This window comes from Myotis daubentonii, chromosome 1, assembly GCF_963259705.1.
Source record: "Myotis daubentonii chromosome 1, mMyoDau2.1, whole genome shotgun sequence".
Taxonomy (NCBI): Eukaryota; Metazoa; Chordata; class Mammalia; order Chiroptera; family Vespertilionidae; genus Myotis; species Myotis daubentonii.
In genome coordinates, this window is record NC_081840.1 from 174639259 (window position 1) to 174656546 (window position 17288).

Sequence of the window (17288 nt, forward strand, 5' to 3'; positions counted from 1 at the left end):
TGCCCATTTAGGCCCAGTGCCACCTTAACGGGCAGTCAGACATCCCTCTCACAATCCAGGACTGCTGGCTTCCAACTGCTCGCCTGCCTGCCTGCCTGCCTGATTGCCCCTAACCACTTCTGCCTGCCAGCCTGATCACCCTCTAACCACTCCCCTGCCAGCCTGGTTGCCCCCCCAACTGCCCTCCCCTGCAGATCTGGTCCCCCCTAACTGCTCTCCCCTGCAGATCTTGTCCCCCTCAACTGCCCTCCCCTGCAGACCTTGTCCCTCCCAACTGCCCTCCCCTGCAGGCCTGGGCCCCCCCTAACTGCCCTCCCATGCAAGCCTTGTCCCTCCCAACTGCCCTCCCCTGCAGGCCTGGGTTCCCCCCAACTGTCCTCCCCTGCAGGCCTGATTACCCCCAACTGCCTTCCCTTGCAGGCTTGGTCCCCTCCAACTGCCCTCCCCTGCTGGCCATCTTGTGTGTTGGAGTGATGGTCAATTTGCATATTACCTTTTTATTCGATAGGATATTTTACTCAGTGATGGTATGTGTCATATACAGACATGGAAAGAATTCATAAACTATTTGAGATTGTGCTGGAGGAGCTGGGGCTGGGGAATTTATATATATATATCTGTATAGTGAAAGAATGAGACTTTGGGGTGTATTGCTTTAATAAAAATACTTTTTTAATAGATGTAGACGGATGCATTTGTGCATTGTGTTTAGGCTTCTCCCAGGCTTGGACTTCCATATATTTCACTGTATATACACACACACAGCAGAAATGTATATATTTTTTACAAAACACGATAGGGAAAGATCCACTGAAAGAGTTTAAATGTTCATTTTACAAATAGGGGTGTGTCTTAAACAATTAGGCACAGAACCTGGATCCTCAGCTCCTGATTAGTGTTCTTGTGGCTGCTCCAATATCATACACAATACAGTGTATGACCCATAATAGTGCCCCATTATAGCTATACAGTAGTTTTGTGAAACTTCATTTAACCCCACCCTCAATCCCAAGCTCTGTGGTATTTGTCTCAGAGACCTGGCAGCACTCCCTCAGAGAGTGAAACGCCTGGAGGTCATGGGATCCTGATCTCCCAGTTTCTTCACTGTCACTGCTACAGCAAACTGTGAGGAAGGTGATATCTGGGGGGAAAGCATGTGCTCTTGACAAGTTACCTTCTTAGCGAGAAGGCAGTAGAATTCTGGCCAGGTGTGTAGCCTCCAGCTCTCCACCTCAGCACTCAGAAATTGGTAATAATTGTGCAACAGGGAGATTAGGAGTTACATGAAAATGTGCTTATGCAGTAGTATTAAAAAGAAAACGGTATGATATTTTTATACAGTTATATTTGAGGCGGGCAATGAAATTGGTGACTCATGGTAGTTTGATAGAGGATGAATTTTTTAAAATCTGATATTCATTTCTCTAAATATTTACACAATAAACAATTCCCTAACACACAGGGACCTAGGTGGTTGGTTGGATTAACCCCCTCTTTCCTTCCTCAGGATTGAAACCGAAGGTGGAGGCCTTCTTCATCATGATATTTACGCTTATGATTGTGGCTTACGCGGCCAGTTCTATGGCACTGGCCATAGCAGCAGGTCAGAGTGTGGTATCGATAGCAACCCTTCTCATGACCATCTCCTTTGTGTTTATGATGGTGAGTAGGAACTGTGCTTCTCTGAGAAGCAATTATTTCCCCCTCACCCCCATTTCTTCTGCAAATTTACCTGTCTTAGAAAACTTGTGTTGGGGATTTTGTCAATGAGCCTCTTAGCTTTAAGGAAACCATATATTTAAATATAACATATTAGAGAATGTGCCAGCTTTTCCACAACCTTTTTTTTGTGTGTGTGCTACTGTTCTAATATAATTAGTATAACTTTAGTTAACATGTTGTTACAAATGAGATTTTTAAAAAATGCTTCTTGGTGACATACAGTGAAAACTTGATGACTGGGAACTTCAAAACAGAAAAATTTTGAGTGGAAGTTCCCCTCGTAGAAATGGCAGGTTCATTGCCTGACTTCTATGCTGGTGTTAGAGAACTGATGGCTTATTTCCCAGCAACTGAGAGGGTTTATTTGGATCAAATACTTTCCAAGGGAAAAGCTAAGCTCCATGAGAAATTGAATAGTGTGTGGCATGGATAGTCTATCTTGATTCCTTCTATATTTTGAAAAGGAACATTTTAAAAATAGCAAAATATCCTGAGTAAGCATGTCTTAATAAAAATACAATTTTATGAATTAAAAAAAGAAGAAATATTCCAAAGTCCACACAGCCCTGCATTCCTGCCTTTCTGGGTTCCTAACATTCTTTTGTATCAATATATTTCTGGTTAACTTTTTTTTAAATGGTTACTTAATCCTATCTTATCTGCCCCTTAATTTTGCATGCACATGGATGAATGAACAGGTGAAGGGGAGCAGTTAGCACGTTAACCCATAACATATTAAGTGAATGGGAATGCTTAGCCTATTTACTTACTACACATCTTTTCTGCTAGAGTAGGAGTAGATGTCTTTAAAAGTTTATAAACAGCACACTCTTGCCATTGAAAACTACCAATCTAAACATTATTGAGGAAGTGATAAACCTTGGGTCAATTTTCTATAATGCCATCCAATAAAATATCTTTCAAAATATAAAAATGTTTTATTTTAGGTATTAGATGCTATGGCTTATTAGTATTTAATGGTTTATAAATAGAATTTTAAAGCCACATATAAAACTGTATTTTACTGAGAGATGTTCCATATTAAAGCAGTTTGCTGGGTCAAGTTGAAGAATATGTATTTCCAACAGCATCACTTCTTGTTATGCCCATCTTCTCATGGGAAGTGCCAGTTAGAAATTTTGCATGAATCTCCTGCTGGAGCAGTCCTTCCTGGGGTCTCCATGGCAATAGTGCTTTTTTTGTAGCTTGAAATGAAGGTACTGGTTCTGTTTTATGCTGCACTTCACATTACACAGTACTAGTCCTAAGCTTTGGGTTATTTTAAGCATCCATTCTGAACCCCAAATTATTCCTAAAGTCATTTGGAGATGGAATGCAAACCCTGTGTATCAGAAAGCTTCCTGTGTTAAGGAAGTATAGAGGCCCACCAGGTGCTCAGGATACGTTCTGGTGTGTCCACTGGTGGGAACACAGTGGTTGCATCATTACAACAGTCAGGACCATGGCCTTCCATTGTGTGCTGTTACAGAGAGTAAAAGCCTTGACAAATAAGGATCTTCCCATTCAATGAAACATAGATACGTTGTCATTCCTTCACAGCCACAAACAGCCTCGGCTAAGAGGAATACACATGCAAAGAGGACATGGTAAGCCTTTAGAGCCGTGGAAGAAATTTTAAGAAAGCGTTGGCCTTAGCAGAAATGTCTACAGGGTTGTAGGGGGTTGAAGAGGGTAAGCTTTAGAATTCATGAATCACTCCCCCAGTTCTGATTGCTGGGATTCTCTCTTGTAGATTTTCTCAGGGCTGTTGGTCAATCTCACAACCGTTGTGCCTTGGCTCTCATGGCTTCAGTACTTGAGCATTCCTCGGTATGGCTACGCGGTAAGTTCTCTTCTGTCCCTGTGACTAGTCCATTGTTCCCCAGCTGGGACAAGCAGAAGCCTGACCATCGCATGTCCCCAGACATGAGCTGTGGAGGTCTCCCAGGAATTTTCTTTTAGGAGCAGTGATGGAGCCTTTCCTATTAAGCCTTGGGCTCCCTGATGATCACCTGGCTTTCCCCAGTCACCCTGCGGTGTGAGGGAGGTGAAGGGTAGGGTCTAACTCACAATGAAGCCGGAAGATTGACTAACTGATGTAAAGACTGTTGTTGGTTTTCAGTTCAATAAGGAAATACATGAGAGGATGGGAGTCTAGAATACATGTTTTATATTGTGAGGGAAATTAGAAGAAAAACCAAAACTACGTAATATTCACAGCCACTATTGGCTTTAAAACCTAATTAACACTGAAGAAAACTTAATATATTATAATTGAATTTCTTATTACCAAGAATTATACCTGATTTTGATTAAAAAAACAAACACAAGAATCATATAAAATATGTTACCATAAATTAACAACAGTCATTGAGTATCAAGGCATCATTTTTGTTACCGTGTTTATGGGCTTACAACATTGGGGGGAGAAGAAGGAAGGTGCTATGCACTAATATAGCCAGAGGTCTCTAGCAGAATACTTTCTTTTCTTTGTTAGAAGCCAAAAATCCCACCCCCATTCCTCCTGACTACCAGGAACAATCATTTTAGTGGCTCTGGTGTGACAAAGACTGTGAATGTGAGGCTTGATTTGTTTTCAGAAATAACAATAAAGATTAAACTAAAAGATGACCTTGTGATAATTCTTTGGAAACTTTGACATTAAAACTATTTACTTTGCCCACTCCCTCTTGTGTTATAGGCTTTGCAGCATAATGAATTTTTGGGACTACACTTCTGCCCGGGACTCAATGTTACAACAAACAATACCTGTAACTTTGCAACGTAAGTGATGCATTTGGTTACTGTTTGGTGTGATGGAGAAAGGCCACTGGGCTGAGCTGGAATGAGTGCTTTCAGGGACCCTGGCTTCTCTGAGACTGAGTTTTCTTATCTGTAGAGTGAGTTGTTGTCCACTAATGCATTAGAAAGTATGGTACAACTCCTAGTATCAACTATGGTCAAAATTGTGTTTAAGTTGGAGAAATGTTTCTTATGGGCTTTTTAAAAGATCCCTTTGCTGTTTTCCCTGTGGGTGTGAGATTTGATTTTCAGAACATTTGCTTTTGGAATGAGCTATGTTGATATTTTAGCAAGGCCTTACAGGGTCGGCACTGTCTGGATTATGTAACCTCTATGGGTCCATAACGTTAAGGCTTCTTGTGAGCCCAGCCCATGGCTAGGACTAAGAGCCGGAAGGGCAGCAGAACTGGAAAAGGAGTGGACATTTTCCTGTCACGGTCCTGGTACTTGTCTTTTCCTCCTGCATTTAGGAAACATCATAAAACCAGTCTGCACAGTTTTTGTGTTTGTTTTTTAAACTGACTTGGCATACTGCTAATGGAAGGACTGTACATCTTTCATTAACACATTGTTTGCAGGTAGTTTTTATAGCGCACTAACAGGTGGCGTGGGCCATTTTTGCTAATTTTTTGCGCAAATGGCAACGTTCAGTAAAATTACGATAACTTTAGTTTACCTATTTATATGTTACCCGCATTCTACCGCTAGTCTATAAAAAACGTATTAATACGTGTCCCGTGCTCTACTACCTCCAGTCAATGTAAAATGTATAAATACGTTTCCCGCATACAATGTGTTAAGCTGAGAAGGAAATCCCTTTTTTTTTTTAAATAATGTCAATAAAATAGAAATGCAGATTTTAATAAAATTAGGGGATGTTTTTGAAAGTGATGCTTTCCTCCTCAACGATTATTGCTAAGGGTTTGATTTCAAAACATTAATTAATGGGATGCTGGTATCCTAAGTCTCATGATCATTCAAGTAGATCAGAAATAATTCTGAATAACAGCACAAATTGCTATTTTGAAGAACAGTTGGCTTTTGAATAACACAGGTTAGAACTCTGTGGGTACACTTATAAGGGGACTTTATTTTTAAGTAAATACTGTGAATGTATTTTCTCTTACTATTTTCTTATTGACATTTTCTTTTCTTTAGCTTATGGTATTGTAAGAATATAGTATCTAATACATATAGCATACAAAACATGTATTAATTGACTGTTATATCATCAGTAAGGCTTTCTCTGGTCAACAGTAGGCTATTGGTAGTTAAATTTGAAGGGAGTCAAAAGTTATCTACACTAATAAAAGAGAAACATGCAAATTGGTGTCACTCCTCTATGCCCACCAGCCAATCAGAGTGACTATGCAAATTAACCCAGCAAAGATGGCAGTTACTTTGCATACACAGGCACGGAACAAAGACTGAAGCCAAGCCTACTGCAGCTGCAGCAGAGAAGCCTAGCCTCGAGGCTTGGCTTCTCCGCTGTGGCCGGACCAAAGGCCTGGGTCCCGGGTGCTGGAGGAAAACTGGTGCCAGCAGCCAGGGGAAGGAAGGCCTATTGCGCGAATCTTCGTGTAACAGGCTTCTAGTATGTAAATATTTGACTGTGTATGGGGTTTAGTGTCCCTAATCCCACATTGTTCAGGGGTCAACTGTATTGCCAGGAAACCTGTAGGGAGGAAGAGAAAGTTTCTTTATCCTGCCCACCCCCTCTTTTGATCTGGGTGTGACATTTTTCAGCACTGCTAAATTCCAGGAGTCACACAGCAATGGTATCAGACAAGAATGGAGGCTGTGCCCGTTATTTTTAGTACCGGGTGCTGATCTGACCCATGGCAGGGCTCCTCCTTCCTGCTCTACTCCAGCTTCCCTGAGGCCTCACCTGATACCTGGGCCTGCGGTGATGTCCTGTAGCTGAGCATCTGCCAGGCTCATCCCGGTCTTTGTCCCAGAGCTGAGGGAGTGCAACAGTCAGGAAGCTCTTCCCCACCTCTTTTCCTAGTTTTGTGTTCCTTTGTGTGGCTGATTTGTGGGTAATGCACTCTATAAAGAGCCTTGACCATGTTTGTAAGGGCCTACGTGTCATCTGTGAAAGTGGAGGATTTCTCTTTCAGGAGAAGTGAAAATTTACTTGATAAGCATTTCTGCCTTTGAAGAGAGCAGTTCATAGATTGGGAGCCAAATGAATCTGGAGAGGATAGCAACTTGGTTCAAAGTGTGAGCCTGTGGACTTGGCCAAGTTCCTTAAACCTCAGTCTCTTCATCTTTTAAATGTGTCTAATATCCACCCCACTGAGTTGTTTTAGGGGTTAACTAAACTGTGATATGCAGGTTGCTTATCCTGGTAGCTAGCAGAATTGTAAGTACTCATTGACTGTTACCTGTTATATATGAAGGGATAGTTATTTCAGACTTGGTAATCTATAGGCTTCTTTAAGGAACAGCAGCTATTTTGAGTAAAATTGGACAGAAGCTAAGAATGCAGTCATATTCTTTTCTGTTGAATTTCAGATGTACCGGAGAAGAATTCTTGGTAAACCAGGGCATCGATCTCTCACCGTGGGGCCTGTGGAAGAATCATGTAGCCTTGGCATGCATGATCGTTATCTTCCTTATAATTGCCTACCTAAAATTGCTGTTTCTTAAAAAATATACTTAAATTCCTCTTTAATTTACATGATTTATGTACATATTACGAAGGGAGCACCTAGCGCTGGCTGGGTATCTCAGTTGTTTAGAATATGGTCCGATATATCAAGGCTGTGGGTTCAATTTAAGGTCAGGGCACACACAAGAAGCAGTCAATGCATGCACAAATAAGTGGAACCACAAACTGATGCTTTCTCAAATCAATCAATAAAAAAATAAAATAAAAAAGGAGCACCTTGATTTAAGTATTCAATGGTGTTTTTTGTTGTCTTCATTTCATTTGCCATCATATTATTGTTCAGCCAGAATTTTTGTTCAATAAAAACCTTCATAAAAATCATAATAAACTGAATTATGAAAGAACCCAAGTCATAAACTAGTGATATTATATATTGTTTATTAGTTCATCTGGTGAGACAGTAACCACATGAGAGAAATCTGGCTTACTGAATTGTCTTAAAATAATTGGACTGTAGAGAGAGACTCGTGACAAGTCACTAATACCTGTTAGCAGCTTCCTCATCTTTAAACTGAGTAGGTGTGCCGATTGCCCTCCAGCTTCCATATGATATGAGTTTATGATCTGCCATTATTTAACAAATAAGAAATAACAACTGTATTGATGCTGTATTGGAAGTACAAAACCTAAACTATGTTGAAAAAAACAGAGTTATTTATAGGATAAAAAAGCCATTATAAAGAAAAAAGCTTTGATAAACCTTGAAAGGTTAGTAGAACTTACTGAGGCTTCTCTGAGGTGGAATTAGATGATCTCAGGGATCGTGGCTGGGCCTTAGGCTGTAGGTGCAGAGAGCCAGGCCCCGGTGACTGAGCCTTCCTGGGGCAGCTCAGTGCTTCCGTGCATGAGATCACCGGGAACTTTGCTCACATACCGGTGTCTGGGCCCTGTGAGCCCTGACATGTCAGTCTCTCCAGGCCACCTCCATAAAGAACTGTTCATACCAGGAGCTGGTAACTTCTAAGATCCTGAATATTTTAGACTTATGATATAATAACTGTTATAATTGGCCCTATTCAGGCTTTTTTCTTCCCTCACGTACTTCTCACTTATTTACACATCCTCTCTTCATGCTAACTTTTACGAATAATAGGGAAGGGTTCTTCTTTTTTTATTGAAGGGTAATATAGGGAAAAGTACAGTTTAGTGAATTATCATAAAAGGAACAGGCCATGCAACCACCAATCCAGGTCAAGGAGTAGACATTCCAGCATCCAGAAGCCTTGTTCGTGCCCCTGTCCCAATCACTACTTTCCCACTTCTCTCTGGGTTATTGTTTTTTTTTTTAGTGTATTCTTATTGATTTCAGAGAGGAAATCATTTTAGAGTATCATCTAGCATCAGCAGGAGCCCTGCCATGTTGTTGCAATATTTGCCTGGGGACATAGCATTGTATTTTTATCTTTGAACTTTAAGGAACATTTTTCTTCTTTTTTTAAATGACATTTGATTAATGCGTTATGTTGTAAAATATTATCACACTCTCTCTTTACCTGATTATTATCTAACCATCGGGGTTAATCAGTTTTTTTCTGTTCTACGTACAGTTCTTTCTTTTTACACAAGCCAGGCTTACCCACAGGTTTTTAAATATTTTTTGTTTGTTTGTTGATTTCAGAGAGGAAGGTAGAGGGAAAGAGAGAGACAGAAACATCAATGATGAGAGAGAGAATCATTGATTGGCTGCCTCCTGCATGCTTCCTACTGAGGATCAAACCAGGGCATGTGCCCTGATTGGGAATTGAACCTTGACCTCCTGGTTCAGAGGTTGGCACTCAACCACTGAGCCACGCCAGACAAGCTTACCCACAGGTTTTTGTATGTACTGTTCTCCATACAGGAGAAATATATTATACACATGATCTATAGAGAGAGCAATAGATATCTATACTTCATACACAAAATATACTTAAACAAAGTGGCCAATAATATTAATAGCACCTACTTTTTGAATTAATAGGAATTTAAAATATCCTCTCGTAGAGGGTATCCGTCATCCAACAGCATGGGCTCTCACCACTGCTGGTCACTGGCAGGCACTGTCTGAGATGTCAGCAGCTGGCGCTGGTGCTGAGCTCTCTATTTGGTCCTATTCTTCAGGAGCCCAGCCAGCCACTTGGTGACAAGTTGGTAACAGGTGATAACTTTATGACTGTCCCTGAAGTCTGTGAGAATCACTATCTTGGGCTATGGGTTCTACCCGAGGCATTAACTTGATAGAAATTCTGTACTTTCTGTTTTATTTTGCATTCCTTTGTGACAGCACTGTCTATTGTTTTATAATACCTCTTTCTGTACTGTGTCAAAAGAACTTTTATTTTCGATGCAGCAGTGGGATTATAGAAGGTCATTGGCTTGAGAGCTCTTCCAAGTTGTTGTAGTATTAAAATTTTTGACTGGTATCCATGGTAATAAATATCATATTCACATTGCAACCTATTTCTTATGTGCACATAGACAAATAATCCAAACAGGTTTCATGCACTGCATTTGCTTATTTTTGAAATAGGCTTCAAGTAAAACTATTTTATAGGCCCACCAATATAATAAAGTGAATATGCAATCAATACATATTTTCAAAAGTTGTAGAATTTTATATGCCCTTTACTTATTTTTAGTGTCCTGGTGTGATTAATTATATGATCATGCTGGTAATATTGCTTTACCTACCTCAGAAATCATAAAGATTAGGTAATTAATACTTAATTTGCATTTAAAAACATTTTTATTGGTTTCAGAGAGGAAGGGAGAGGGTGAGAGAGATAGAAACGTCAATGATAAGAGAGAATCATTGATCGGCATGCCCCCTACTGGGGATCGAACCTGCAATCCCAGCATGTGCCCTTGACCAGAATTGAACCCAGGACCCTTCAGTCCACTGGCTGACACTCTATCCACTGAGTCAAACAAGCTAGGGTTTAATTTGCATTTTATGTTTTGTTTTCATACATCTTTTCATTCTCTGAATTTTATCTTGAATCTGTAAAACAAGGATTTCTTTTAGCTTTAAGATTTTACAATTACATGGTTGTTTATATTGAATTGTTCATTTTCAATTAATTTCAAGAAGAGTAGCTGTCCAAGTATTTTCAACTTCTACTACATACCTTGGTGTGATCCTAAAGTTGTTTTTTTTAAATATATTTATTGATTTTTTTTTTTTTTTACAGAGAGGGAGAAGGATAGAGAGTTAGAAACATCGATGAGAGAGAAACATTGATCAGCTGCCTCCTGCACACTCCCCACTGGGTATGTGCCCGCAACTAAGGTACATGCCCTTGACTGGAATCGAACCCGGCACCCCTCAGTCCGTAGGCCAACGCTCTATCCACTGAGCCAAACCGGTCAGGGCCTAAAGTTTTTTTTATTTTGAATTATTTCCAAAATATTTTGAATCTTCTGTTGTGCAGATTTGGACTCAAAGTGCTAAAATCAAGGAGGACCTTCTTCCTTTTGTTGGAAAGGTCAGCCCTTTTACTTCTTTGTTGGCTTTGTGTAATTTTTTTTTTTCCACATTTTGTTTTGATGGGTGGGGGTAGGACAGAGGGAAGTGCTTTGTTCCTGTAGACCAGTGGTCAATAAACTTCTGTGATGGGACTCAATAATAAATACTTTGCAATCTGCCTTTTAAAAAGCAAAACAAAACCTCCACCATGCTTGATAAATGTAAAAAGGATTCATAGATATACAAGACAGGAGTGTGTGCCAGATTTGTTCAGCCGGCTACATTTGTTGTTCTACAATAAATGCTGTAGAACATTTGTTGCTCCGGCTTCATGTAAAACCATAAACCAGATTTCTATAAAATTTTCTGGTAATTTAATTAAGATATTTCATTGTCAAGATATATTGAAACTCTGTTTCTGCAATGCATCCAAAAGGCTTTGTTATGCTCGGAAGAATGAATTCACACTAACCATCCTCACAAAACAATCATTAGACCAGAGCATTGATTTGCTCATTTAAACAGTAAGATGTTATGCAGACATTTACTAGTGATATTAGACTCTAAAGTCTAAAGTATGAAATTGAGATGAGAGGATTCCTTGGTAAAGACAGAATTCAGTTTCAAGACTAATTCAAGATTTAAATCCATAGGATTGTGTGCCAAGTGAACCTGAGTAGTTGCAACCGCTCATCTTCCCCAAGACACTGCAGGAGATCATCAGTGTCCCCACCTCACCCTCAAAGGGTTGTGTATATTCTCAGTGGGATAAAGACCCCGGAACCCTACCAACACAGCTACCATTCTGGTGAACCTCCTGGCCTTTCATCACTTTTTTTCTTCCCCAAACTCTACGAGAAAGTTTATTTAGAAAATCACAGAGGCAGGAACATGGAAGAAGCTGGGTGTGGACTCAGGAAACAAGTCACTGAGGTGAAAGAAGGGCCCTTGAAGCTTAGGAGAAAGAGAGAGGCAAGGAAAACACACCTGAGGAAAGGGGTGGGGGAAGCGTGGGCATGCTCCATAGAGAGTCGCCCTCTCATCACTCTTTACACACATTTAAAAAAAGTGTTTGGCCTGCGGCGTGGCTCAGTGGTTGAGCATCAACCTATGAACCAGGAGGTCAGTGTTTGATTCCTGGTCAGGGCACATGCCTGGTTGTGGGCTTGGTCCCCTGTGTGGGACATGTAGGAGGCAGCTGATTGATGATCCTCTCTCATCAGTGATGTTTCTATCTCTCTTTTCCTCTCCCTTCCTCTCTGAAATCAATATATGTATATTGATTTTTATTAAGTCACTCATGAATTGGGCAACATACCTTCTAGAAATTTCTACCAGTGGTAACAAAAATTCCAAAGGAAATTAAAAGGGAGATATATTCATATGTGATTTGTAAATCAGGGACCAAGCCCTCTTTATGAACTGAAAACATGTTCCAAATGAAAGGATAGAGCAGGGTTTATTTATTTTTTTAAATATATTTTTATCAATTTTAGGGAGGAGGAGAAAGAGAGAGAGAGATAGAAACATCAATGATGAGAGAGAATCATTGACCAACTGCCTCCTGCACAACCCACACCAGGGATTGAGTCCACAACCTGGGCATGTGCCCTGACTGGGAATCGAAACGTGACCTCCTAATTCATAGGTCAATGCTCAACCATTGCGCCATGTGGCCAGGAGAGCAGGGTTTATTAAGGCAATGTAGCAAGGAGATCATAATAAGAGATGGGTTGCTAGGATCAACATGACCATAAACTTACATCATTCATTTCTGATTGGTGGGGGTAACTGGACTTTCAAGGGTTGGCTGACGCAGTGATAAGAAAATGAGGTTGTGCGATGAGAACAATGGCTTATATGTGATTAAGCATTCATCAAGTCCTAGTTTCAACCTCTGCCTGTAGAACAAAAAGGCTGTCTTTGATCACACAATTATAGTGCAGGGAGTATTATTAAAAAACAATGCAAGAAGTACAATTTATCAAGTAGTACAATCAGCACGGGGCGAGGGGGGTGGCTACTCCAGCTGCAGGCAGTTTTGAAGGCCCAAAGCGCAAGTTAAGCTCTATAAGCAGCTTCAGAATTCAAGCTGAAAAAATCCAAACAATGGGCCACAAGTTATGATATTAAAGTTGTTATCAGTCCTCTCCAGTTACATCTCTTTACAATTAATGAAACCGGACAGCAAATTCAAATGATGCCATTAATCTATTGCTTATGAAACTGCCACTTAAACCAGACGGTAGAAAACTTAGGTTGTAATTCTGTATGTCCTATGAACTCCTCAGAGTGTTTCTAGATTGCTTAAGGTTTGAAAGCAACAAAACTTCTCAAGAGACAAATGGATTAAAAACGGGAAGACTTGCTCTGACGTTCAGAGTTGGAGATGGTGACAGCATTGTGAGTCTCATCGGAAACCTCCATGCTCTTCATACTATGTGATCTCTTTATGGAAGAATTTAACGACAACACAACCGGTGTTAGAAAGGCAGTGTTTTTGAGTGCCCTTCTTATGCTAGGGGAGCCAAAAGAGAAAAAAAAAAATAGGGATGGCACTGAAGAGATACTCTATAAGAAAAAAAGAAGAATAAATATTGTTATTGATTTCAGAGAGGAAGGGAGAGGTAGTGAGAGACAGAAACATCAATGGTGAGAGATTCATTGATTGGCTGCCCCATACTGGGCATTAAGCCCACAACCAGGGCACTGGGACTCAAACCTGGTTCATAGGTTGATGCTCAACAACTGAGCCACACCGGCCAAGTTGATGTTACTGTTCTCAGCTCTTACTTTGATCTTGGTGTTCATGAGTTATACCTGTCCAGAACACCCATTTTTAATAGATATTGAAACTGTATTGGTTTGCACAGTTGAATAAGGGATTATACTTTGAAAAGTACAGCATTTACTATTTCTGTTGCCACTCAAAGTCTTGGTCATTTTTGTTTTGATATGTCAACCTGTGACACTGGGAAGGAGAGCAGTATAAACTTCCACCCACTTTATAAAATATATAAAATTATAAACAGGCATTAGAGCTCAAGAACCTTACTAGCCTTTATTTAAAACAGGGGTGGGGAATGTCCGGCCCTTGGGCCACACAAGGCCCCTGAATTCATTTAGTCTGGCCCTGCCAAGGCATTCAGGGCGAGTTGATCAATATACCATGCTAATTTTTAAACTGATAAAGTTGTATGGCCTGAGAAGCTATATATATAAAAGCCTAAGCGACTGAATGACCAGTCGACTGGTCATTATTATGTACACTGACCACCAGGGGGCAGACGCTCAATGCAGGAGCTGCCCCTTGGTGGACAGTGTACTCCCACAGCGAAAGCACCACTCAGCTGACCGACAGGCGCCAGAACCAGGGCTCATGGCTGGCGAGGCCGCTGTAGTGGCTTGAGCTTCTCCCAATCAGGACTGACTGGGTATGAGCCCTCGGCAGGCACAGCAAGGCTGGGATGAGGGGGAGAGGCAGGCAGGGTCAGCAGGCGGTGTTGGACTGCCAGGTTTGGCCTGATCCTCGCAGGCCAGGGTAAGGGACCCCACAAATCTGTGCACCGGGCCTCTAATGATGTTATAAATATCCAAATGGCGCTTGGCAGAATAAAGGTTCCCCACTTCTGATTTAAACAATTAATCATTCCACTAAAAAAAAATGGCTTTTAGCCCTGACCAGGTAGCTCAGTTCGTTAGAGCATCATCTCAATAGGCTAAGGTGTGGGTTCCATCCCTGGTCAGGGCACATAAAAGAATCAACAAATGAATGCATGAATAAGTGGGACAACAAATTGATGTTTCTTTCTCTCTCTTCCTTTTCCCCTCCCACCTTTCCTCTATGTCTCTGAAATCAATCAATAATTTTTTTTTAAAAAAGCATCACAATCAGACTTCATTGAAAGTTGAAAATGTAGAGCAAGACAGTAGGTGGAAATTCTTGTCACAGGAACATTTAAATGGAAATGTACTTGCCCAACTGGAAAAAGTTTTCCATCTTCCCACTGGTTGCCAAAGAGATTGCTGAAGTAGTGCAAATGATAGATTTTGCTCATTTTCCTGAGCAACACAATAGATGAGGAGTGTGTTTATGGGCTGAAGCATTTAATTCCTGTACTGCATAGTATTTCAGACAATGGAATCCTCTGCTGCAGTCTTTCTAAGGGGGTGGGCAATCATTGTGAAGAGCATCAGTCAATATTTCTGCATTTGTAATGCTATGTAAAAAATATGTATTGGGAGACTACATTATATTTGTCTTTATACTTTTGGTGAAGTATAATCTTAGTTAGGAAACTTTTTCATAATCTTAGTTAGGAAAACTAATCATTTGTTTGTTAGAAAACTATGAAGAATAAAGAAACTTTGGAATGTTAAAAAATAAAATTAAAGTATGCTGTTTGAGCCCTGGCCAATGTGGTTCAGTTGGTTGAGTGTCAGCTCATGCACTAAAAGGTCAATAGTTCAATTCCCAGTGAGGGAAATCGATGTTTCTCTCTCCCTTCCTCTCTGTCTAAAATCAATTAAAAAATCAGTTTTTAAAAGTGTGCTGTTTGAAAAATTACTGTAAATTTTAGAAGTGTGTTGTTTAGTCTCCAAATATGTTGGGATTTTCCTGTTATCTTTTTTTTTATTGACTTCTAGTTTAAATTCACTATCGTGTGAGAGCTTACATTGTATGATTTCTATTATTTTAAATTTGTTAAGATGAAAAATCAAATAAAATAAAGTAAAATAAAATAATACAATAGTTACCTAGCAGGGGAGATACCATGATCACAAAGGCGGCTTTCCCAGGGAGAGGCTCACCCACTGCACTCTGGGTGTGCTGATCCCTGCAATTTCCTCAAGGGTGGGAAACTCAACTGCATAATTTGTGGTCGTGCAGGACTACTTTTCTGCTCTCCTTCACCCCTCCCCCCAAATAAATAAATGCATAAATAAATTTGTTAAGCTGTGTTCTATGACCCAGAATGTGGTCTATCTTGGTGCAGGTTCCATGTGAACTTGAAAAGAATGTGTAATCTGCTGTTGTTGGAAGAAATAGTTTACAGATACCAATTATATCCAGTTGATGGTGCTATTAGGTTCAACTATATTCTTACATATTTTCTACCTGGAGGATGTTTCCACTGCTGATAAAGGAGAGTTAAAGTCTTCAATTATAATTGTTGGTTCATCTATTTCTTTTCACAGTTCTATAAATTCTGTCATATGTATTTTGATGCACTCTTTTTTTTTTATTGCTTAAAGTATTACAAAGGGTATTACATATGTCTCCTTCCCCTGCCCCCCCCCCCCCCGCCCTTGACAATCCCCTGGCCTCCCCTATCCCCCAGTGTCTTATGTCCATTGTTTATGCTTATATGCATGCATACAAGTCCTTCGGTTGATCTCTTACCCCCCTCCCCCTTCTGCCCCCCTACCCTCCCCGGGCTTCCCGCTGCAGTTTGACAGTCTGTTTGAGGCAGCTCTGCCTCTATATCTATTATTGTTCATAAGTTTATAATGGTCTTTATTATCCATGAATGAGTGAGATCATGTGGTATTTTTCCTTCATTGACTGGCTTATTTCACTTAGCATAATGCTCTCCAGTTCCATCCATGCCGTTGCAAATGGTAAGAGTTCCTTCTTTTTTACAGCAGCATAGTATTCCATCGTGTAGATGTACCACAGTTTTCTAATCCATTCATCTACTGATGGGCACTTAGGCTGTTTCCAGATCTTAGCTATGGTGAATTGTGCTGCTATGAACATAGGGGTGCATATATCCTTTCTGGTTGGTGTTTCTGGTTTCTTGGGATATATTCCTACAAGTGGGATCACAGGATCAAATGGGAGTTCCATTTTTAGTTTTTTGAGGAAACTCCATACTGTCTTCCATAGTGGTGATGCACTCTTTTTTAAAAATATATTTTTATTGATTTTACAGAGAGGAAGGGAAAGGCATAGAGAGTTAGAAACATTGATCAGCTGCCTCCTGCATGCCCCCTACTGGGGATTGAGCCCACAACCAAGGTACATGCACTTGACTGGAATCGAACTTGGGACTCTTTAGTCTGTGGGCCGACACTGTAGCCCCTGAGCAAAACTGGTTAGGTCTTGATACACTCTTGTTAGGTACATACACATTAAAGACTGTTGTGTCTTCATGGAAAATTGGCCTACCCCTAACAGGTTTGGCTCAGTGGATAGAGCATTGGCCTGTGGACTGAAAGGTCCTGGGTTTGATTCCAGCCAAGGGTTGTGGGCCCAATATTCAGTAGGGGGTGTGCAGGAGGCAGTGGATCAATGATTCTCTCTCATCATTGATGTTTCTATCTCTCCCTCTCCCTTCCTCTCCGAAATCTATATATATAAATAAATAAATAGAAAATTGACCTTTTAATCATTATGTAACGTCCCTCTTTATCCCTGATAATTTTCTTTGTTTTGATGTCATCTCTCTCTGAAATTAATATAGGTACTCCATCTTTCTGTTGATTAGTGTTTATATGACATATCTTTATCTATTATTTTTATTTCTATCTGTCTTTATATTTAAAGTGGGTATTTTTTTAGAGAACATGTAGTTGGGTCTTGTGTTTTGGTACACTTTGACTATCATCTTTCATTATTGTTTTTAGACCATTGATATTTTA

General features: G+C 40.3%; 1 protein-coding gene and 1 non-coding gene across 2 annotated transcripts in view; both read left to right on the forward strand.

Annotated features, from left to right (window-relative positions):
* The window catches only part of LOC132216513 (broad substrate specificity ATP-binding cassette transporter ABCG2-like), a 65962-nt gene extending 58543 nt beyond the window's left edge, over nt 1-7419 (forward strand). Inside the window, exons 14-17 of the mRNA XM_059665761.1 lie at nt 1508-1662; nt 3476-3565; nt 4424-4506; nt 7042-7419. Of these exons, the coding sequence (XP_059521744.1) occupies nt 1508-1662; nt 3476-3565; nt 4424-4506; nt 7042-7189 (476 nt within the window). The 3' untranslated portion in view covers nt 7190-7419. The remainder of the gene's footprint in view (nt 1-1507; nt 1663-3475; nt 3566-4423; nt 4507-7041) is intronic.
* Nucleotides 7420-15393: 7974 nt separating this feature from the next.
* LOC132224398 (U1 spliceosomal RNA) lies at nt 15394-15557 on the forward strand. The gene has a single exon (XR_009450672.1). It is a non-coding gene; the product is annotated as a U1 spliceosomal RNA (small nuclear RNA).
* The last annotated feature ends 1731 nt before the right edge of the window (nt 15558-17288 follow it).